The 22,534-nt window shown below is 42.2% G+C and overlaps 1 protein-coding gene and 1 long non-coding RNA gene across 2 annotated transcripts; one reads left to right on the top strand and one right to left on the bottom strand.

Moving 5' to 3' along the window:
- The first annotated feature begins 3,844 nt into the window (after positions 1-3,844).
- On the top strand, positions 3,845-10,717 carry LOC308672367. The gene is made up of 3 exons (XR_014027401.1): positions 3,845-3,863; positions 5,440-5,657; positions 9,999-10,717. It is a non-coding gene; the product is annotated as an uncharacterized lncRNA (long non-coding RNA).
- Positions 10,718-11,151: 434 nt separating this feature from the next.
- GJA4 (gap junction protein alpha 4) lies at positions 11,152-21,690 on the bottom strand. Its single transcript, XM_081335206.1, has 2 exons — positions 21,619-21,690; positions 11,152-14,173 (listed from the first exon to the last, which is right to left on the bottom strand). Exon 2 carries the CDS (start codon positions 14,165-14,167, stop codon positions 13,118-13,120), a length of 1,050 nt encoding a protein of 349 aa, XP_081191332.1. The 5' UTR covers positions 14,168-14,173; positions 21,619-21,690; the 3' UTR covers positions 11,152-13,117.
- Positions 21,691-22,534: the final 844 nt, after the last annotated feature.

Here is a 22,534-nt window from a genome sequence, read left to right on the forward strand (position 1 = left end):
TAAGCAGCAAGGAGGTTAAGAACTAAGGAGAGGAAATGTTGTTTGCAAATAACTCTCACCTTCTGGAAAACATCCAGCTATTGAAAACTCCATGCAAGATGAGGAAAAAGAAAGAAAAAGGGGGATTCGTTGGCCACATCAGTCAGATGATTCCCAGATGCCGCCTTGGCCCATTCTTAGGATCAAGAATGACAAAGTTGGACCCTCTCCAAACCCATTTGGGTCTAGTCTCCTTCTTGTGAAGGTGGTCGCGATATAAACTATGGTCTCCTGACTCTCCAGCGCACCATTGGCAACCTGCGAATGCACAGGCTGGCCAAAAGGAAGTCTTTAAGGTTGTATTTTAGTGACCTGTGAATGATTGCAGGGCATAATGAAGGCAGAGGAAGTTCCCGGTGAAAAGGTGATGTAACAGACACCTCCGAGGTTTTGGGCCAAACCGATGGGGAGAGTTGATACATACTGTATATTTGCTTCGCTCTGTTTTTCGCTGTCTTGGAGTGAATATTTTCATTGGCAGAATCGGGGATTGAGGAGGGGATGTGCTAGTGGCTTTCTTTTCTCATTTCCTTTATTAACCAACTGGTTCCAACAAGGTGGAAAACAAGATTAAGGGGACCGTTTTTGCTTACAACGACTCCTGCCCGGGGCAGTTCTCTTCTTGCCAAATTGGTCACTCTGCAGCCATCCCTTGCTTTTCTATTGTTTGAATGTTATGACAGGGGTCGACCTTGCTGGGAAGGGCCTCGCTTTGGTGCTCCAGCAGCCTCTCTTTGCTCTCCAAGAATAACACAGGCCCGTTCGTTTCTGCAGAGGGGATGTTTCCAGAGGTGAGCTGTGGGGCTCAAGAGGTAGGCTGGGGGCCCTGGCTTCACATGTGAAAATAAGGAACTTGGCCCAAACTCCATGTTTGCCCTCAGAAACTGGGGAAAAAGGGGTTGTCTGGGAATCTTCTGTAAATACAGTTGCGTGACTGATAAGAGCCAGAGATGGAAAACAGAGACTTTGTTGGACTTGGCTTTTACAGCACCCGTTGGAGGTGCCAACCGAGAAGCAGTATCTTTCCTCTTTTTTTTCATTACACTTTGGGATTCCAACTTGGCACGTTGCTGTCCACTCCCATCTCTTTGAGAGGAAAAAAAAAACAATTCTACAAGATAGGGATCACCTGTGTTTTAACAGAACAACAGAGTTGGAAGGGACCTTGGAGGTCTTCTAGTTCAACCCCCTGCTCAGGCAGGAAACCCTATACTGTTTCAGACAAATGGCTGTCCAGTCTCTTCTTAAAACCTTCCAGTGTTGGAGTATTCACAACTTCTGAAGGCAAGTCATTCCACTGATTAATTGTTCTAACTCTCAGGCAATTTCTCCTTAGTTCTAGCTTGCTTCTCTCCTTGATTAGTTTCCATCCGTTGCTTCTTGTCCTGCCTTCAGGTGCTTTGGAGAATAGCTTGACTCCCTCTTCTTTGTTGCAACCCTTGAGATATTGGAACACTGTTGTGATGTCACCCCTAATCCTTCTTTTCATTAAACCAGACATATCCAGTTCCAGCAACCGTTCTTTATATGTTTTAGTTCCCAGTTGCCTAATCATCTTGGTTGCTCTTCTCTGCACTCTTTCTAGAGTCTCAACATCTTTTTTACATTGTGGCGACCAAAGCTGGATGCAGTAGTCCGGTACTGCAGTTTTTCTTTGCCAGTTTCTCTGGAGAGGACAATTCAGGTAGGAAAGTTATGGGTGACAGGTAATCTCCTGTACCCCATTTGTTGTCTAGAACTCTTTATAGTGAGCGGGCACCAAATTTTCCAGTCCTCTCCAGCCCTTTGCTTTCTGGTTGGTATGTATGGTATCTGTGTGGGTGTGAGGCCCACACATGGAATTCTGTGTACAGTTCTGGTCACCATGATAGAAAAAAAATTGTTGACATCCTGGAAAGAGTGCAGACCAGAGCAACAAGGATGATAAAGGGTCTGGAGTCTAACTGATGAGCAGGAAAGGGAACTATGTATGTCTAACCTATTGAAGGAAAGTACTGGGGGACATGATAACAGCTTTCCAATATTTGAGGTGACAAATATTGGAGTGGGTCAACCTATTCTCCACAGCACCTGAGAGCAGGACAAGAAGTAACAGGAGGAAGATTATTAAAGAGAGGTCCACCATAGAAGTAAGAAGAATTTATCTGACAGTGAGAACAATCAGTGGAATAGCTTGCCTCCTGGAGTTGTGGGTGCCCCAACACTGGTGGTCTTCAAGAATAGACTAGACAACTATTTGATCAGGATGTTATAAAACAGTATCCCAAAACTGGAATAATGCATCCAGTTTTGGTCACCACATTATAAAAATGATGTAGAAACTTTGGAAAGAGTGCAGAGGAGAGCAACAAAGATGATTAAGGGCTTGGAGGCTAAAACATATGAAGAAGGGTTGCAGGAACTGGGCATGGCTAGTCTAGTGAAAGAGAAGGACCAGGTGTGACATGATAGCAGTGTTCCAATATTTGAGGGGCTGTCACAGAGAAGAGGGGTGGGGGGTGTCAACCTATTTTTCAAAGCACCTTAAGGCCAGACAAGAAACAATAGATGGAAACTGATCAAGGAGACATTCAACTTAGAAATGAGGGGAAATTTTCTGACAGTAAGAACAATCAACCAATGGAACAGCTTGCCTTCTGAAGTTGTGGTGCCCCATCACAAGAAGAGACTGGACAGCCACTTGTCAGAAATGTTATGCTTGAGCAGGAGTTTGGACTAGATGACCTCCAAAGTCCCTTTCAACCCTGCTATTCTGTTATCTTTTATTGAACTTCTTCCTTAATTAGTGGGTTGGAGTAGAAGACCTCTCAGGTCCCTTCCAACTCTATGATTTTATGTTTTATGTTCTATGGATGATAGATGGAAGGGACAAATGGAAGCTTGTCAATCATGGCTGAAGCTTAACTAAACAGTGAAATGTGCACATAACCCTTCCTCCTCCACGGTCTGTCTTTTGGACAACTCATTGTCCACCTGTTTTGCCTCAGGGCTGAATAGTTGACTTCCAGAAGGCTTCTGAAATTGAAAGCAATAAAAGTTTGCTTGGAGAGCCACAAGTCGGCAATCCCTGATATAGAATTACACAAAATAGCCATCTGACCGGTCAGATCAATAGGCCTTCTGGTACAATATTGCTTGCTCTGATGTGTTACGTAGATTCTACTTTGGCCCAAGTTGGAGCATTAATGATGGTTGCAGTTTTTACTGTTCAGGGTACTGATTTCTATCTTGCCTTTTTAATAAAAGGCTAAACCTGAACACACAGGTTCTTCGAACTCAGTTTACCTAGCCAAGCACTCAGGAATGCAAGAATATTGCACTCATTGATCAAGACCGCCTCCTTGCAATATTGAAATTATTTCTCCAGATGTTTGAAGGGCAACAGTCTGAACCGATCCAATGTGACTTTCAGAAGTGGGTTGACTTCATCATAGTCGTAGCCGTTTTGTTTATTTGAATTGCAAAAGAATATAGAATTAGAAAAAGAGGGGGGAAAAATCTTCCTTGCATAAATTAAGCAGAGATGAATGTGAAAAGACAACCTTCCCTTCATATTTTAACTGCTTTGATCGGGTTATTTTTAAAAGCATCACACACCAAGAGAACTCCAGGGAATGTACTGTGCTGGAATATTTCAAGTACTTTAGCAATAGAAACAAAACAAGACAAAACAAAAAAAAAACAATACAACGTCTCTGTGGTTTCGAGGCTTATCTGAAATCCATTTCCACCTATTATGTGTCAAACAGAGAACACGAAAGTTTGACCCACTCATTGGTTACTGAGAACCCAGAAGGAGAATGAAGACAGAAGGAGGAAGTACAGTAAGTGAATCAACTGAAGAATGGGTTGATATAGCTTCAAGGAACTTGGTCTTCCTGGTAAATACAGGACTCCTGAGAAGATGGGAGGGGGGCTCATGACACAGACACTATCCTTTCACAAAAAAGCATGGATGAAAATTGAATCTGGCACTAAGACAAGCCAAGATTCTCAGTCTGAGCCTAGAGTTGTATCACTACCCTCCTCCTCCTCCGCTTCTGCTTCTTCTACTTCTTTGCATTATTACTGCATTTGTGGCAGGGTCTACTTACTATAAAGAGTTCTAGCCTTGGTGGAGCAGTGGGCTAATGCCTCCTTAAGTAACACCAGCTGCCTGCAATTAGTGCAGGTTCGAGTCCCACCAGGCTCAAGGTTGACTCAGCCTTCCATCCTTCTGAGGTAGGTAAAATGAGGACCCAGATTGTTGGGGGCAATTAAGCTGACTTTGTAATAATGCCGCTTGGGGGTGTGTGTGTGAAAGCCCTAATAAGCAGGCATTATACATAGAATGAAGGCTACTGCTAAGCTTGTAAGGCGCCCTGAGTCTTTGGAGAAGGGCGGGATATAAATGGAATTAAAAAAATTAAAATAAACACCTTTATTTAAAGCTGGATAATTTGTTAATTCAGGTTTTCTCAACCTTGGCAACTTTATGACACATGAACTCTCCCAGAATTCCCTAGCCAGCATGATTGGCTGGGGAATTCTGGGAGTTGAAGTCTGTGTGTCTTAAAAGTTGCTAAGGCTGAGAAAACCTGTCTGACTATAGTATTTTGTTTTCCTTTTCTGCAGTGTTTGTCTTCTGTTTCTTCCAACTTTTCCAACCATCTGGGTACAATATATGTATACCTGTGTATGTCTGCATGCATGCCCACAATACAGTGTATTATCTTTATTATTTATTCACTTCACATCCTTAATAGCCTACCCATTCAAATAATTCTGGAAGAGTGATCAAGATTGGGAAGGAAAAGTCTTGAAAACACTTAAACTTTAGACTATTCAAACTTGTCGATAGACTTGTCCTTTGTGCCTCTCTGCAAATAGAATGACTGCTACCCAACATAGGTATGGATTCCATACTTGAAGAGTTTACTAAATAGCTAATACAGAGATTAAATAGAGTCGGGGCCAGAATTTAACCTGGTGTTGCCCAACTGTGGATGGATAAGGGCAGAAGAGAGAATACAGGATGCTCCTAAGAGCCACATTGAAGGCCCAACTAGGTAGACTAAACCAGAAGGTCAAGGCCACAGAGACTTCATAAGACTAGAACTAAATTTTATTAAGAGAGGCTACACTAACAGAATCCTGTAAATCTGATAATGCTTTCTTATACCCAAGTGAAAGAGGGAAGCATGTCCCTGAGCTGTTTTTTCAATATGATACAGTTTCCCAGGATTTCAAGAACATTTGGAATAGAACAGAACAGAACAGAACAGAACAGAACAGAACAGAATAGAATAGAATAACTTTATTATCACTTTAAATATACACTAATCAGCGTTCATTAAAATGAAATTTCATTGCATTCGGCTCTCAAAGGGTAACCGCCTCATTTCAGCTCTGTTTCCCTAGGTACTGGTATAATATTGAGCCAATATGGAGCTAGACCATCACCACAAAATCACAACATTTCGGCTAGAGTGGAAAGTTGCAAAACACTGAAAACAGTTATTGGAAAATCACTGGATGTATCATTGAATCCCCCAGGAACTGAAGAAGGAGCAGGTGAAAGGTAGACCATCTGGCTGGGGCTGAGTGCATCTAAGTCTCCTTGATTTCATAATGTACAGGTATGAAAAGGGGAAAGATTATTAAAAAAAAAACATCTATGTAGTTTCTAAAAGCTTTATTTTCCTAGTCCGCAGAATTATCAGAATGGAGAAAGCGCATTCAGGATTTCCCGTAAAGTTCTGCTAAGCATGGTTTAAACTGCCCGCTGCATGACATCGCTCCACTCATTGAAAATTACATAATAAAGGACAATGGATCCATTTCCTTGGGCTTCAGAAAGATTTCCTCATCCTAACACGAGATATAGAAAGCTTTAGCAAATCCAACTTTGAATTAAAATCAGTAGGAATATCAGTGTGGAAGAGAGGCAAAGTCCTCAACTTACAACCGTTTGCTTGAAGTTGCAGCCCTGGAAAAAGGGACACTTAACCGGTCCTCGTGTTTACAACTGTTGCAGCATCCCCATAGTCTTGTGATCAAAATTTGGGTGATTGGCAACCTGGCATGTCCTTATGATGGTTACATGTATACATGATTGTAATCATGTATAATCACCGTTTGCAACCTTCCCAGCTGGCTTCCAACAAAGAGTCAATGGGGGAAGCTGGATTTGCTTAATGACGGCATGGTTTACCTAACGATTGCAATGACTTGCTTAACAAGCATGCTGAAAATAACGATAATTAGACATGACTCACTTAACAACAGCTGTGCTTAGCAACAGCAATTCTGATCCCAATTGTGGTCATAAGTAGGGGGCTGCTTATAATTGGAATACTTGAAAAAATCCCTCTGCATTCGTGCAAAACAGCTAGCTAATCTGATTACTGAATGAACCTATTTAATGGGTTTCACAGTACGTGGAATCAAAACTAATTGGGTTGGATTCATACAACATGATAAGCAGCAAGAAAACAGGCCTCTCTGCCCCCCTCCCCCATCTTAGCACATTATACAGAATTGGCCCAATGTATCTTTAACTGATTTGGTTAAGCTTCCTGTGTGAACAAAAAAATACTGCTGGAAACAGAGAAAAGATTGCAAAATAATAGAATAACAACAGTGCTGAGACTTCTATACCACTTCACAGTGCTTTGCAGCCCTCTCTAAGTGGTTTACAGAGTCAGCCTATGGCCCCCAACAATCTGGCTTATCATTTTACCGACCTTGGAAGGATGTAAGGCTGAATCAACCTTGAGTCCTGTCAGGATTGAACTCCAGGCTGTGAGCAGAGTTTACCTGCAATACTGCACCACCACAGTTCATCAACCCACCTGCATTCCTAATGGAAGACAGTCCAGGGTCTTTTAAACCATTCCAGCAATAAGAGTCTGTCCCTTCCATGATAGCCTGTTCCAGTGATGAAGCGCTCTTATCATTAAGACCTTTTTTTTCTCATAACCAACCTAAATATCTGCTGATTCTGATGTTGGAATATTAGGATGCAGGGCTTTTTTTTTGTCATAGAACACCCAGAACGGAGTTCTGTCACCTTTTTTGGATGGAACCTTGTAGGGTAGGCAAGGTGGGTTGTTATGACGTGTGTGAGTTCCGTCACCTTTTTTGTTTGTTTTAAAAAGCACTTAGGATGAAACAGGCACATTTGGAATTTTGATTTCTTTCCTAAAAACAGCTCTATGGCAATGACCCTCCTCTCCAAATTCAGTTGTTAGAACAATGATGAAAAATAGAAAGTTTTTACCAAGGTTGGACAAGCCACAGCTATGGACTCCAGATATTCCCAATCCTATTTTAGACATAGGCAAGCAGTGGCAGATAGCATAGCTGAAATTTAGTGACAAAAGATCAGTTTTCAACATCAAGAGTTTTGGTGTGTTTGTGTCAGTGCATGTGGTGTCCCCCCCCCTGAAAAAACAGGACTGAAATAAAATTCTCCCTTGAAGGGCTAGCATTTTCTAGTGACATCACAGGCATGTTCTTCAAGAATGCAATTAAAAATAAAGTAAACAGCTCTTGCCTATGACTCCTTTTCGTCTTTCTCATGTTCCTGTATTAAGGACTTTAGCTAAATAAGGTTAAAATTCAAGCTGACTATTTCATTCAGGGCATTGTAGGAAATCAGCCATTGCCTTGGCATCATTTGTGAACCAGACCATCAAACGTTAAGCCACAGGATGCTTTTGCTGTTTAGATTTCCCATGCTAGGTGAGGCCAGCAATTGTGTTTTGTTAACCTGAGTTTAGGATTAAGTATGTTATAAGAACTCTGCCAAATTGTTTCCACTGTAGGGATAATAGCCGCTGGGGCAAGGGTGGAATTGGAGAAATGTCATGCGAGAAAGGATTAAACTCCCTTTTTTTCCTGTACAGCTATTTTTATCAAATTTCCTTCCAGAGAGTTAGCCCTGTTAGGCGATTGAAGGGAAAAGAACCATTTGCAGATAAGCTTCATCAGTTGCTGATAAGAGATTATATTGTTGTTGATCAACTCACAATGAAGTTCTATGCCACACCCAAGAACTATTTTATAAACAATCACGCTATAAATAATTATAGTTTGCACCCTCCTCTTTTCTCCTTTTACCATGGCTGCCAGATCAGGCTGCAAAAATACAAACTGCTACTAGATGGCAGCAAAGAGACGCAGGAAATAAAACATTTCCTGCTGTTTACTGGTCATCTGGATTTTCGCAACCCCACATGAGGTCCTCCCTTCTCTTCCAGTAATCCCAAATTATATGCACGTCCCCTTCAGATCATGCTCCATGTATCTCATATCTGTTTCATGATCTAAAACAGGGGCGTCAAACTCACAACGTCACGTGACGTGTCACGATGTATTGCGACTTTTCCCCCCTTCGCTGGCAATGGGGTGGGCGCGGTTTCGGCATGACATAGCCGGTCCATGGGCCGGCATTTCGACACCCCTGACCTAAAAGATTGGGAGTCTTGAAGTCTTGATAGTTTTCATGGTGCCTCAAAACTAGATTGATTTGCTATTCAGATCACATCTCTCCCCCAATTTCAGGACAGGTGTGGATTCCATCCTGAGCACTGATTGGTCTTAATGATCTCAAGGGTGCCTTCTACTTTTGAACAAAATACAAAGAACAGATGATGATCTGAATACTAGTGTAATCCTTTATTGGATGAGGTCTGCCCAGGGGAGAACCTCAAAGAACAGTTCACTTTTCTCTCTCTATTTCCAACAAAAATGATCTGAACATTCCAAATAGAAGGGAATTTGAACTGCATCCAATCAGTGTATTATTTGCATAATGTCACAGGAAGAGAGCCGTATTACTGTATGATAGCCCCAAATCAGGAGCAATCAGGTAGACACATTTGACTAAAAGGCATCAGTTTTGGGGAGAATCAGGCAGGTGATCTCTGAAGGTGACAACAGAACACATTGAAGCTATCAGTGGTTAAGATATTTGTAAAGTCTTGCACAGATAACCTGTGTTTGCTTCACCTGCCTTCTCTTTCCTTCCCATTCTTTGCCTCATCCCAGTATGGATCTGCATCAGAACTCTGCACGTTGGAGGAAGTTAAATGTAGTTCATACACTGTAATTCATGCCTTTGAATAAAATATTAATCAGAAGCGTGTCACCAGTTTCTTTCCGATTTGGGGCTATCCATGTTTACTCAGAAGAGTCTCCCATAAATATCAATCAGGCTTTCTTCCAGTGAGTGGATATAGGATTGTAGCCGCAATTCCAGCAATTATTTTTCCCCTGCCACTACACACTCTAGCAACTCAAATGCTGAAACAAATCTGTGAATAATTGAGGATCAATTTCAGGTTAATAGCCAAGGTTCACCAGAAGCTTCCTCTGACAGGGTTAGGTGTGAATAAGCCATGATGATGAAAAAGGACTTCAGTCCTTCAATTAAATATGGCCATCAGAGTTTCCCGTCTGATTAGATGGAAACACAGCTTGTGGCAAGCCATGGTTTGGAACTAGGGCAAGTTGGGATTCAAATAAAGGGGCTGCATTATATAGTGTATGTAATATGTGAACATTGACCATACATGGGACTTTAATACAAGGATCCCAATAGGTCGTTCATCTAATGTGCGGTCAAGTTAATAAACTCTTTCTTATATAATTGACATTTAAATAATGTATGCATTATGTCCTCTATCTCTGGAGGTCTGCAAAAGATGTATGTTCATTATAAGGGACTTGGTTAAATCCTCCATATTTTAAGCTACTGGACTGTTAGGGGAAGGATGATTATTGGTTTTTTACTGCAATAATCACTGTAGACTGCAGAGGGGTTGACAACAAACCACAATAAAATGCAGACTAGCATCATCAAATGTTACCCTTGCATAATTATAGCATAATGCCTGATACACACACATGAGTCACATTGCTGGCATCATGTAGTCATTTGTGTTTTGTCATTTACTTTCCCTTCCCCTTTGCAGATTATTCATGTGTGATTCGCAACGGATGCTTGATGTTGCTAGGACAACCTGATAGCATTTTGAGAGAGGACTTTGGGGCTGTGAGTAACTGTTCCACAACTCATTCTGGACTGGAGATCATGTGTCGCCCAATGGAATGAAAGTGAAGTAACTCTATTGCTGATTAGCCAACAGACCATATCCATTACAGAATATAAAACACAGAATGTTAATAAGACTGTATGTAAACATGGAATTAAAAACAAATTAGGAGTGACGTGATAGCAATATTCCAATATCTAAGGGGCTGCCAGAAAGAAGTGGGGGTGTGTGTGTCAACCTATTCTTGAAGTCAGGACAAGAAGCAACGGATGGAAACCAACCAAGGAGAGAATCAACCTAGAACTAAGAAGAAATTTCCTGACAGTTAGAACAATTAATCAGGGGAACAACCTGCCTCCAGAAGCTGTGAATGCTCCAACACTGGAAGGTTTTAAGAAGAGACTGACAGCCATTTGTCTGAAATGGTATAGGGTTTCCTGCCTGAGCAGGGGGTTGGACTAGAGCAGGCATGTTAAACTGCCAGTCCATGGGCTGGATGTGTCATGCCGAAACCACGCCCACCCCATTGCTGGGAAAAAGTCACGATGTGTTGGCAACGTCACGTGACATCATGAGTTTGACATGCCTGGAGTAGAAGGTCCCTTCCAACTCTGTTATTCTGTTAAAGAATAAAAAATGCAAATCATATTTCTGTGTATCCCTACAATTTATCCCAATGAAACCCATATATGGAACTATTTTATTCAAATGAAGGGCTTTGTTATATATGTAATTTGTGAATTTTGACCACGCAGGAATTTTTTTTAAAATATCAGAATATCAATAGATCGTTTATCTAGTGTGCAGTCCAGGATACTGATCTCTCTCTTTCTTATATAACTGACATTCAAATAATATATGTCTGGAGCTCTGCAAATGCAAGTATGTTCATTATAAGGGACTTGGTTAAATCTTCCATACTTAATCATTGTGTCCAGTGGTTTGAATCTTGCAGCAGAATGGAAGCATTCACCAGACCAGTTCTACACAGGCTGCAAGATGTACTATTGACCCATAGAACAGTCTTTTCTTCTGATTTAGAAAAAAAATTCTTTTTATTTAGGAAAAAAAATGACACAAACCCAGAGTGCATACTTATAGCCCTACTACTTGCACCCTGCAAGTATGAACATTGGTTATGAACTGGTGATGTGAAGCCAGCTTCTGAATGGCCATGCTGATCTGAGTCATCTGCATCACACAGGTAGGTTTTCTACACCCGACAGCCTCTTTTTCACAGTTTAGTTATCAGAAAATGTTCAGTAGAGATGGAAAAAAAGGTTCGTGCCCCCCTCTCTCTTCCTATCACTGTTTGCTCTTGATTGAAGCTGGAGAGCGATCCTATTTTTATAACCGTCACAAACTTTTCTCCTGCAGCAACAAAAGCCAGTTTCCAGAATATATATTTTTGCACAAAACCCCCAAACAACCCCGCTCCTTTGATTTAATCCAGAGAGAGGCAGGAACTTTTCCCCAAAAGGCTGACACATGAGCATGGAAAAAATCCTCATTTCCCATTGCAGGAGAGATTGTGGTTTTAACACTGAAGGATCCAGCTCGTGCTTACAGTCATATGATGTGAAAGAATTAGAACACATAATAAAAAAGAAGGTACAAATATGAAGCCAGGAAGGAGATTGACCACTGCAACAATTCATAAGGATACACAATATTGACCTCAAACATCCAGTAGTAATCTCTGCTTGGCAGAATCCTGCACAAATAATGATTGCAATGAGAAGGAAGAGTGAGCAGCTACACTAGATAAGGCCAGATAGCTTTCAATACTTAGAGCGTATCATCAATGGACAATTTATACTGAGTAAAGTTCAGGCAACACAACAGTCTTTTGTCTATGAAGGAATGTGGCTTCATAAAACCATCAGGATGAAGTTTTGATCCACTTAAAATCAAGAGTAATGTGTACCTGCGGCAGCTTTTCCTAATTTAGTATCTTCTAGATGTGCTGGGATCTCAACATCTCGAACCAGCTTGGCTGGGAATTTGGGGACCAAGAGGGTTGAAGACCATTTAGCTTGTGGAAGGCCAATCTCCAGAAAAGTATCCAGATGGAATGAGAGATGGAATTACATAACCAAGGAGGCTGAGAAAGGGGAGCTAATTAATTTTTCCATATTACCAGTTAAAAAAAAAAGCAGAGAGATCACTTTGCAAACCCAGGGTCGGTGGAAACAGAAATTGGAGTTTCAAATATAGCGAGATTGAAAACTGTGCTTTTCTACTCTGTTAGATGGAAGACATTTAAGAAGTAACCCAGAGGACTTAAGTCATGTCAGTTCTATGCTTAAGTAGGAGTCATATTTAATAAGGTAACATCAGCAACAGCAGTTATTCTCCCTAATGCCTACTTGAAACAATATGCAAATGGTACATGAGCTGCAGTTTTTAATAAGTAAGCTGCTCAGAGGTTTGACAACTGCAACATGAAAATAAATCTGCTTGATGAATGATTTTCCTCAATCTATTCACATGTCCATTCCTAAAAAGGTGACATACCAGAAGTTCCTCCTGGAGTTCACTCTGCACTCTCCTTTTCAGGTTGCATTGACTTCCAAAATTTGAGATCCCGTTTTGGATAGTCCAAGCTGGTTTCTCTTTTACCTACCCTCCTCCCTTTGTGGTCCAGTGGTTGTTTTCTGATCTGCAAGTCACAAGACCCCTCAAAAAGACAAACCAAGCCACTTATGGTTTCCCCCCAGTAATCAACATTTAGCACTCTGTCTTAAAATGCCCATTAACCTGCCACTTCAGTGGCTTGTATGAGATTGATCTATGTCTCTTTTCCCACTTTGGGTGGATCCACAAGTTCAGCCTACAAGTCCTGGTTTTCACCTAGAGAAGTAGAATACTGCGGCAAAAACATGGGAAGCACCTGGGAAGAATCCTGAGGCCCAGCCTCTTTCTTCCTTCCATGGTAAGGAATCACAGTGGAGCCTTCCAGATGAAGAGACCCTCGAGAGAAAGCCGGCTGCAATCAAGGAAGCCCCCATGGAACGTAGACTTCAAATGGCTGCTTGCTAGACATACTGTTTTTTAGAAGCACTGCTACTTGGGCGGCTGGACTGCATTTCTGGAGAGAGATGGACTGCAGGGGCTCCCGTTGGAAAGAGATCAGGAGGTTTAATCTGGTTTTGCAAGGCCAAGGTTTCTTCTGTGTTGTAGTTGGCCCAGTTCTGCTCACTGGAGAGCTTGTTGTATCCGTGGTAGGGTGGTGCGTGTCTGTCTGACATGGGCAGGTAGAAATAGGATTTATCTGGTGGATAAGGCCCTGTTGGCATTTTACCAATGCTGTTGGCTTCAAAAGGTAGAGGGGGAGCAGAAGATGGGGAACAACAGTTATCTTCCTTAACCTTTTTGACCAGGTTCTTGCAGAAGAGATGGAGAAGTTCCAGAATGTTGAGGACAAGAGAGATCAAGCCCATTACCAGCATGAAAAGGATGAAGATGGTTTTTTCAGTGGGACGGGACATAAAGCAATCCACGAGGTGTGGGCATGGAGAACCTTGGCACACATAGTTAGCATGCATGACAAAGCCATACAGGTACCACTGGCCAAGGAGAAAGCCTGCCTCAAAGATGGTCTTGAAGATCACACTGATGACATAGGTCCACATCAGAGGCCCACGGATTTTAATTCGGCCATCTTCAGCCACACAGATCTTGGCCATCTTCTTCTCCACTGACATCAACATATCTGTCACGTTGTAATCTTTGGCTTGCAATGCCCGGAGTTCACTCTCCTTCTCCTTTAGCTTCTCCTCTTGTCGGGAGAGGTAGATGACATGCCCCAGATAGACCAAGGTTGGGGTGCTGACAAAGAGGAACTGCAGCACCCAGTAACGAATATGGGAAATAGGGAAGGCATTGTCATAGCAGACGTTGGTACAGCCAGGTTGCTTGGTGTTGCACACAAAGTCGGACTGCTCGTCCCCCCAGACGGACTCCCCAGCTAGACCCAGGATCAAGATCCGGAAGATGAAAAGGACTGTCAACCAGATCTTGCCGATGACTGTTGAATGCTCCTGCACCTGGTCGAGCAACTTCTCCAGGAAGCCCCAGTCGCCCATCCTGTGCTGAGGACAGTAGAGAGGCAGGAATTAACAAAGGGTCCATAATTACTTCATGAAAGCTTAAAGTTCCCACCATCATCTAAATCAGGGCTTTTCAATCTTTTCACCCATTGTACCACTTTTAGGATACGGCAACATCCGAGTACCACCAGTGGCCTAGCAAGGTGTCAAAAACTTGATGACCAAAAAAAAAAGGCAGAAAGTAATGAATTACAGGTAGTCCTCGACTTACAACAGTTCGCTTAGTAACTGTTCGAAGTTACAATGGCACTGGAAAAAGTGCCCCCCCCAAGCTACAGCCGAGCAAGACACCTGCCTGCCTGCCCGGCGGTGCTCTTCCTCCTGTCTGAGGTTTTCATTGTTGTGAGCATTTCTGTTGAGGATTGGCAGCGGGGGCGGGGCAGGGTGGGTGTTTGGTTTTTATTCCTCCCCTCTCTGCTGGGTGGTTGCAGCAGGTTTTGGTCACTTCACATGACTCTGGGACACTGTGACCGTCATAAATATGAATCAGTTGCCAAGCATCTGAATGTAAATCCACAAAACCCTGGAGATGCTGCAACATTCCAGCTGATCGGCGCTTCTTCTGGGCTCAGCAGACACACCAGGATCAGCGCCGAGCTCCAGCCTGGCTCTGATCCTGGCGCTTCCGCTGAGCCCTGACAGCCCTGCAGCTCCAGCCATCTCTCGCTGAGGCTTGTGTGGTGCTGCCATTCCCCTCCCCCGCTACCACTTTTCTAGGATGGTCATGTACCACCTGCCAGGTGCCAATGTACCACAGCTGGTTGATAAGCCCTGATCTAAATTACATGGAGGCAAACTTCCTGAACTGAAAACTACATTGGCCACCACGAGGCCTTCAAGAGATCCAAAGGAAGGCATGGATAATGAATGGGACCATAATTCACCCCAGCCAATTGGTATGAAACTCATTCCCTTCCTAACATGGCTGGACTCATGCAATATTTTAAGTCCAAGCCATATGATGATGGTGTTTACACAACATTATGAATTTAGTTATTGAGGAAACCCTCTTGTCTAAATTACACTATAAACTGCAAAGCCAGTAAACTCAGTTAAGTCTGAGTTTAGTATCTTATGCAAATACAGCGGTTAAGTTTGCAATTGATCTGATTTGAGGTGTTGTGGGAATACAGAATAGACCTGAGCATGATTTGGGGATGCATTTAGAGTTTAAAACTTTATACTACTATTTTACCTAGCAATAGAGGAGACCTCATTCAAAGGGATGATGCTGAAAAGTGTTGTCATGTGTCTGTGCATAGGACAAAGGGGATTTGAATGAGTTCCTTTCCTTATTTTAGTAGCAAAACCGATGCATTCATGTTTAAACATAGCTTTAAGTCTATTGGATGTAAAAATTGGGGAAAAAAGCTCTTCTGAATAGTAGTGCAGAAATCTAAATATGTAGGTTGGACACAAAGGACTTGTTTTAAAAAACAGAGGTACTTGAGGGCTGTATGTGTCAACCTATTCTCCAAAGTACCTGAGGGCAGGACAAGAAGCAATGCAATGGAAGATCATTAAAGAGAGGTCCAACGTAGAACTAAAGAGAAATTTCCCGACAGTGAGAAGAATTAACCAGTAGAATGGCTTGACTGTAGAAGTTGTGGGTGCTCCATCATTGGAGGGTTTCAAGAAGAGACTGGACATCTACTTGTCTGAAATGGTATAGGGTCTCCTGCTTGGGTGGTGGTGGTGGGGGAGGGGTTGGACTAGAAGGCCTTCAAGATCTTTTCCAAACCTAATATTCTATGTTCTAGGTCAGGCAGAAACATTCAGGAGAAGCCCTTTACAATACTACAGTGGTTGGCCATCAAACCATGACCTAAGTTCCGAAAAGGAACATCTGCAATTTCAGGCAAACCACTTCACAACACTGTATTAATAGGAAAGTCTCTCTATCTTTCCCTCTTCTGGTGCTGGATGTGTCAAGCCCAAACCTCCTTGTTTTCTAGTCAGCTCAGCCAACAAATTGTTGGAGTATAACCAGATTGGACAGCTGGATCCAGCCTTGCTCTACTTAGTCTCCTCTAAAAGTGATTTTTATATACTTTTTTAAAATTTTATTAAAAGACGAGTTACAATAATACATATGGTACAAAGCTAGAGAAAAGAAAAAGGGTGGAGGAAGATATAAAACAAGTAAATGAAAAAAGAGAGTAAGTAGAGAAAAAAGAAAAGAAAAAAATGTTATTAAGAAGCAGCTTCTAATCCTTTTTTTGCAGCAGCAGTTACAAATGAATTTATCATCTTCCCATTTTCTGCCCTTTCTAATCATCAAATCCATAAATCACCCTTTCTCCATTCTAAATTATGAATTCATTTTTTCCATCTTACCTTGCCCTACCTAGTGTCTTCTCAAAGTGCTGGGATCATTGAACGCGATACCTGGAAACTCTACCAACCAAATACTTTGTTGTTGTTAGCTGCTAAGTCGTGTCTGACCCATTGCGACCCCATGGACAACATTCCTCCAGGCCTTCCTGTCCTCTACCATCTTCTGGAGTCCACTTAAGCTCACGCCTACTGCTTCAGTGACTCCATCCAGCCACCTCGTTCTCTGTCGTCCCCTTTTTCTCTTGCCCTCCATCTTTCCCAGCATTAGGCTCTTCTCCAGTGAGTCCTTCCTTCTCATTAGGTGGCCAAAGTATTTGAGTTTTAGCTTCAGGATCTGGCCTTCTAAAGAGCAGTCAGGGTTGATCTCCTCTAGGACTGACCGGTTTGATCGCCTTGCAGTCCAAGGGACTCGCAGGAGTCTTCTCCAGCACCATAGTTCAAAGGCCTCAATTCTTTGGCGCTCAGCCTTTCTTATGGTCCAACTTTCACTGCCATACATTGCAACTGGGAAGACCATAGCCTTGACTATACGCACTTTTGTTGACAGGGTGATGTCTCTGTTTTTTAGTGTGCTGTCTAGATTTGCCATGGCTTTCCTCCCCAGGAGCAAGCATCTTTTAATTTCTTGGCTACAGTCCCCATCTGCGGTGATCTTGGAGCCCAGGAAAATAAAATCTGTCACTACCAAATACTTTAGCATGGTTTATTTATGTAGTTGCCTGCCTTCTTCTTACATTGTTATGCATCTTAGTACCTTGTATTGTTTCCATACGTTGATGTTTCTATGTGTTCAAAAATTATTAACATTGTAGTAAATAACCTACAATATTTTTTTCTTTTCTTTTCTTTCTATTCTCAATAATCTCTCAATATAAGTTACAATTTAGGATGGCAATATTAAAAAACAAGGTTTTGGGGTTTTTTTTATTCCAAGTGGAGTACAACATTGAAAAAGAACTATTACAACTCATATACAAATAATTGCTATATACTAGAGAGTTTGACTGTGGCTGTTAATTTTTTAAAGTTTCTCTTGTATTCTTACTGTGCATATGTATATGTATATACATATATATGTATATAAATTTGTATGTATGTGTACGTAGGAGACACACAGAGGCATAAATAGTCTCTCTCTCTCTCTCCCCCCCCACACACACACAGAATAAATATATAAAATCTTCCTTCTCACCCCTATGGGTGGTCTGTGTTTTGCTCAATCTCGGGTCTTCTACCAGAGGGCCTGGGAGTTTGAGGGTCCTGCACAGGATCTCAGGTGTTTCTAGCACTGCTCTCTTTTGAACAGAGAGCATTGATGTCGTTCTTGGAATCTGCTGGATCCCAGCTTAGGAGTCACAGCCCCAAATGCTCCTATCAAAACTGGTACCACTTTGGCCTTTACTGTCCACGTCCTCCTTCAAACCCTGGTCCTTTTCCAGCTTCTCATACTTGTTTCTTTCTCCTGATGTTGATGTTACTTGGCATTGGTACATTTATCTCCACTGCTGTCTTCTGCTGCTTATCTACCAATTCCATTCATTTTTTGAACACACGAGAACACACACACGAGAGGGAGGGAGAGAGAGAGAGTAAAAAAAATTGAAACCCTAGCATCCAGCAAAATGTTAGTTTACAAGAATGTCACCAGTCTCATGTGGTTGCCTGGATATTCTTGGAAGATTATAAAAAAGTGGTAGGGGCTGGGATCCAGTGCTTTCTTTGGAGCAGGGGTCTTCAAACTTGGCCCTTTTATGACTTGTGGACTTCAATTCCCAGAATTCCTCAGCCAGGTGCCTGGCTGAGGAATTCTGGGAGTTGAAGTCCACAAGTCATAAAAGGGCCACGTTTGAAGACCCCTGCTTTGGAGGAATGAAGAAAAGAGAAAGAGACAGAGAAAGAGAGAGACAGAGAGACAGAGAGAAGGAAAGAGAGAGAGAGAGAGAGAAGGATAGTGAGGAAGCTATAGGAGGCTCTGAAATAACAACAACAACAACAACAACAACAACAACAACAACAACAACAATAATAATAATAATAATAATAATAATAATAATAAGTTGGAAGGGACCTTGGAGGTCATCTAGTCCAACCCCCTGCTCAGGCAGGAAACCTTATACCATTTCAGGCAAATGGCTGGCCAGTCTCTTCTTGAAAACCTCCAGTGTTGGAGCATTCACCACTTCTGGAGGCAGGTTGTTCCACTGGTTAATTGTTCTAACTGTCAGGAAATTTCTCCTTAGTTCTAGGTTGCTTCTCTCTTTGGTTAGTCTCCATCCGTTGTTTCTTGTCCTGCCTTCAGGTGCTTTGGAGAATAGCTTGACTCCCTCTTTTTTGGGGCAGCCCCTGAGAAGACGGCTATCATGTCACCCCTCACCCTTCTCTTCGTTAAACTACACATACCCAGGTGAGTAAGTAGAGAATAACCACACCCATCAACACAGGTGGTAGGAGTCCATATTTGAATCCACAACCAGCTTTCAAAATTCCAGGTGGGTACTAATTCACCCCCAAAACTTAATATGCCCCTGCACTAGATCATCTTTTCAGGCACAGAGCATCCAATAAATGCTGAGTTTTGAGAGCTGTGCCAGAAGGAAACACAGATTAAGGCAACATTGCATGTATGGGTCTCAGGCTGTCTGAGTACAAATTCTATCATGACCTCTAAATTTGTCAGCTTCAACTTAATATAGGAGAATTAGATCTTCTGAAGAGAACAATACAGACTGCACAATGGCTTACATTTCAAAAGGAAATTCTGGAAACCGAAAGCTGTTCTTTTGCTCTTCTTCCGGAAGGGATCTATAAATATCTTTTTCAAAAATGGTTGCGTTTACAGTTCGCTTACAATAAGAGAAACATTTAGGTGCTACAACACTGTGATTTCTGCCTCGAATAGTCAAACAAAACTGCCCTTCTGAAATTGGGAATAGCATTAACTGTGGAGTTAAAATTAATTTGCCTCTGTGCACGATCAGGAATAAAAAATGATTTTAAAGCAATCAATGATTGTAAAAGTCTCCTTCCAAATAAAGTTACATGTTAACCTGGCTTAAATATATTTTTTGATGTTTGAAAACCCAACAGTTCCACAAATGGGAGAAGACTGAAGGATGCGGTTTTAAGCATGCAGTCATAAAGCCGAATGCATGCTGTCATAAAGCCGTTCCCTATAAAGAATGGCTGCCGGGATTGGGTATGTCTAGTTTAATGAAGAGAAGGACGAGGGGGGACATGATAGCAGCCTTCCAGTATCTCAGGGGCTGCCCCAAAGAAGAGGGAGTCAAGCTGTTCTCCAAAGCACCTGAAGGCAGGACAAGAAACAACGGATGGAAACTAATCAAGGAGAGAAGCAACCTAGAACTAAGGAGAAATTTCCTGACAGTTAGAACAATTAACCAGTGGAACAACCTGGTTTTTTGTCTGAAATGGTGTAGGGTTTCCTGCTTGAGTAAGGGGTTGGACTAGAAGACCTCCAAGGTCCCTTCCAACTCTGTTATTTTTTTCTGTTATTCTGGTACACTATCCCTTGCAAAAAATATTTCACTGTACCATTCCTTGTCTTCATGCTTTGCTAGAGTCCTATTTTTATGACCTGTTTTAAAAAGATATACAGAAGCAGGATTCAAACCCCCAGCTGTCCAACCAGTGCTGTGTTGGCATTTAAAGCATTAGCTTTTAAAATCTCCTACCCAGAAAGGAAGAAAACCATGATAATCCAGGGGATAGTAAAAAAAAAGGTAATTTATGTCTTTTAATAAAACTTGTTGTTTGGAAAAGATGCTACTAGGCTCCTCCGGTCTCAGGAAGGCAGTAAAACTAGAAGAAAAAAAGTACCAAGTGGTTAAATTTACACAGGAGTGCTGCTGCCTGCACAGCTGTGCCTATGATATTTTTTATATATATATCTTTTTTTCTATCTCTATCCTCAGCAGCTGCCCAGGACTTACAAAGTGTTAGTGCCTGAGGTTGAGGTTCTCAATTGCTTTGGTAAAAATAGGGGAAAAAAACAATAAAAACTGTATCCTGGGTTCCCCCCCCCCCATCCTGCATTAGGAAAGGTTGTCCCGTAGACAAGCTTTTCCTGACAAGGTGATAAAATAGCCATTGACTGTCTACACACCACTGCACAACCAGAAGACAGAGGACAGCTGGAAGTGTCGACATCCTGAATTGATGTATTAGTTTTTAATGATTCTAGCTGTGTTTCTACTGGGAAAAAGGCAGGAACTCCATGCTTGGTCTTAGAGAATTCCTTTGAGCATGTGCACTAGCTCTTCTCTCATTAGTCAATGAGGACTAGTAAATTCCTATTAAAGATCCAAGAACCCCAGCATGGAGTCGGTTGAGGCTTTGGAAAATTATGCAGAGAAGAGCAACTAAGACGATTAAAGGCCTGGAGAATAAAACATAGGAAGAACGATTGCAGGAATTTGGGTATGGCTAGTCTAGAGAGAAGAAGGACTAGGAGTGACATGATAGCAGTGTTCCAGTATTTGAAGGGCTGCCCCAAAGAAGAAGGGGTCAACCTATTTTCCAAAGCACCAGAAGGCAAGACAAGAAACAATGGATGGAAACGAATCAAGGAGAGAAGCAACCTGGAATTAAGGAGAAAGTTCCTAACAGTGAGGACAATTAATCAGTGGAACAGCTGGCTGTCAATAGTTGTGGGTGCTCCATCACTGGAGGCTTTTAAGAATAGACTGGACAGCCACTGGTCTAAAATGGTAGAGGGTCTCCTGCTTGAGCAGGGGGTTGGACTAGAAGACCTCCAAGGTCCCTTCCAGCTCTGATTGAGTCTAGAGAACGTTAAACACTCAGGCTTGATTTAGGCAACTAGAAAAGGATGGCAGAATGCCTTGATGGTCCTACATATGACAGCATGGTAGAGAAAGTCAAACATTAGGAAAATACCATCAATCTTTACCTTAAACCTTAAAACAGAATAAGGGCTATGGTGCCAAGAGGGAATAACTTTGAAGCAGACAAATGTGAAAATCAGATTTACTATTATTCTAAAAATCAAGGCACCGCCTCCAGGACTTCCAGGTTTAGGGCTATCTAACAAATTTAAAGACAGTTGTACTCACCAACAAATCAAAGGGATTTTCCTGACTTAAATGTCCTCATTAAAAGTTTTTGGCTTAATTTTCCTGGTTTCAGCTCTGCTTCCGAAGAGAAGCTGCAGCCCAGCTCAGAGGCAGGATGGGAATATAACAAACGGTCCTGGAATTCAGGACACTCAGAGACTGTTATGAAGAGCGAAGAAGGGGAAAGTTTATTATAATAACCCTTGGATGAGTTAACAGAAGGGGCGGAGTTAGAGGAAATGAGTTTGGGAAGAGGAGGAGAAAGGGCTGTGCAATTATCGTTGAGTTTTTCTTTTCTTTTCTTTTTCAAAAAAAAGTCCCAGCTGACTGGGAAGGTGGAAGGAAAGAACAGTCAAAGCTGACTTCACCTGTCTCCTGACTGAAAGAGCTTAGCACAGTGGCTCAACTCACACAGGTTGTGTTCACACAACCCACCAAAGCAGGTCCATTCAAGAGGCAGCAGTGAATCTGCATAACATTCTAAAGCTGTGCTTTTCAACCTTGGTACCTTTAAGAGGCCAAGCTGGCTGGGGAATTCTGGGAGTTGAAGTCCACAAGTCATAAAAGGGCCAAGTTTGAAGACTCCTGCTTTAGAGTTTGTTAAGGGAATCTGGAGGCATTTTTCTGGGAGTGTAGTGTCTTATATGAACCCAGTCCACTGGGGTAGCTTACAATTCAAGGCCTTATGCAATCCCCCCCCCCGCAAGCTGGTTAAGATAAAACCTGGTTCGGCATGTTGGGTGAAGACAGGGACAGAAGAGAGAGGAGAGAAAGCTTTTGATTTCCTAAACAGCCGTAGCAGCAGCAGGATTGTGGAGATTATTTCTCCATAGCCTGGCTGAGGAAAAAGGAAGCAGAGGAAAACAGCGGAGACTGAAATAACAATTGGTGCCTCTGTTGCGCAGCAACGCAGGCC

Source organism: Vipera berus, assembly GCF_964194415.1.
Source record: "Vipera berus genome assembly, chromosome: 9".
NCBI classification, from domain to species: Eukaryota; Metazoa; Chordata; class Lepidosauria; order Squamata; family Viperidae; genus Vipera; species Vipera berus.

Bases quoted from the DNA above. Each gene is read 5' to 3' on its own strand.
- GJA4 (XM_081335206.1), bottom strand. From the start codon at position 14,167: ATGGGCGACTGGGGCTTCCTGGAGAAGTTGCTCGACCAGGTGCAGGAG.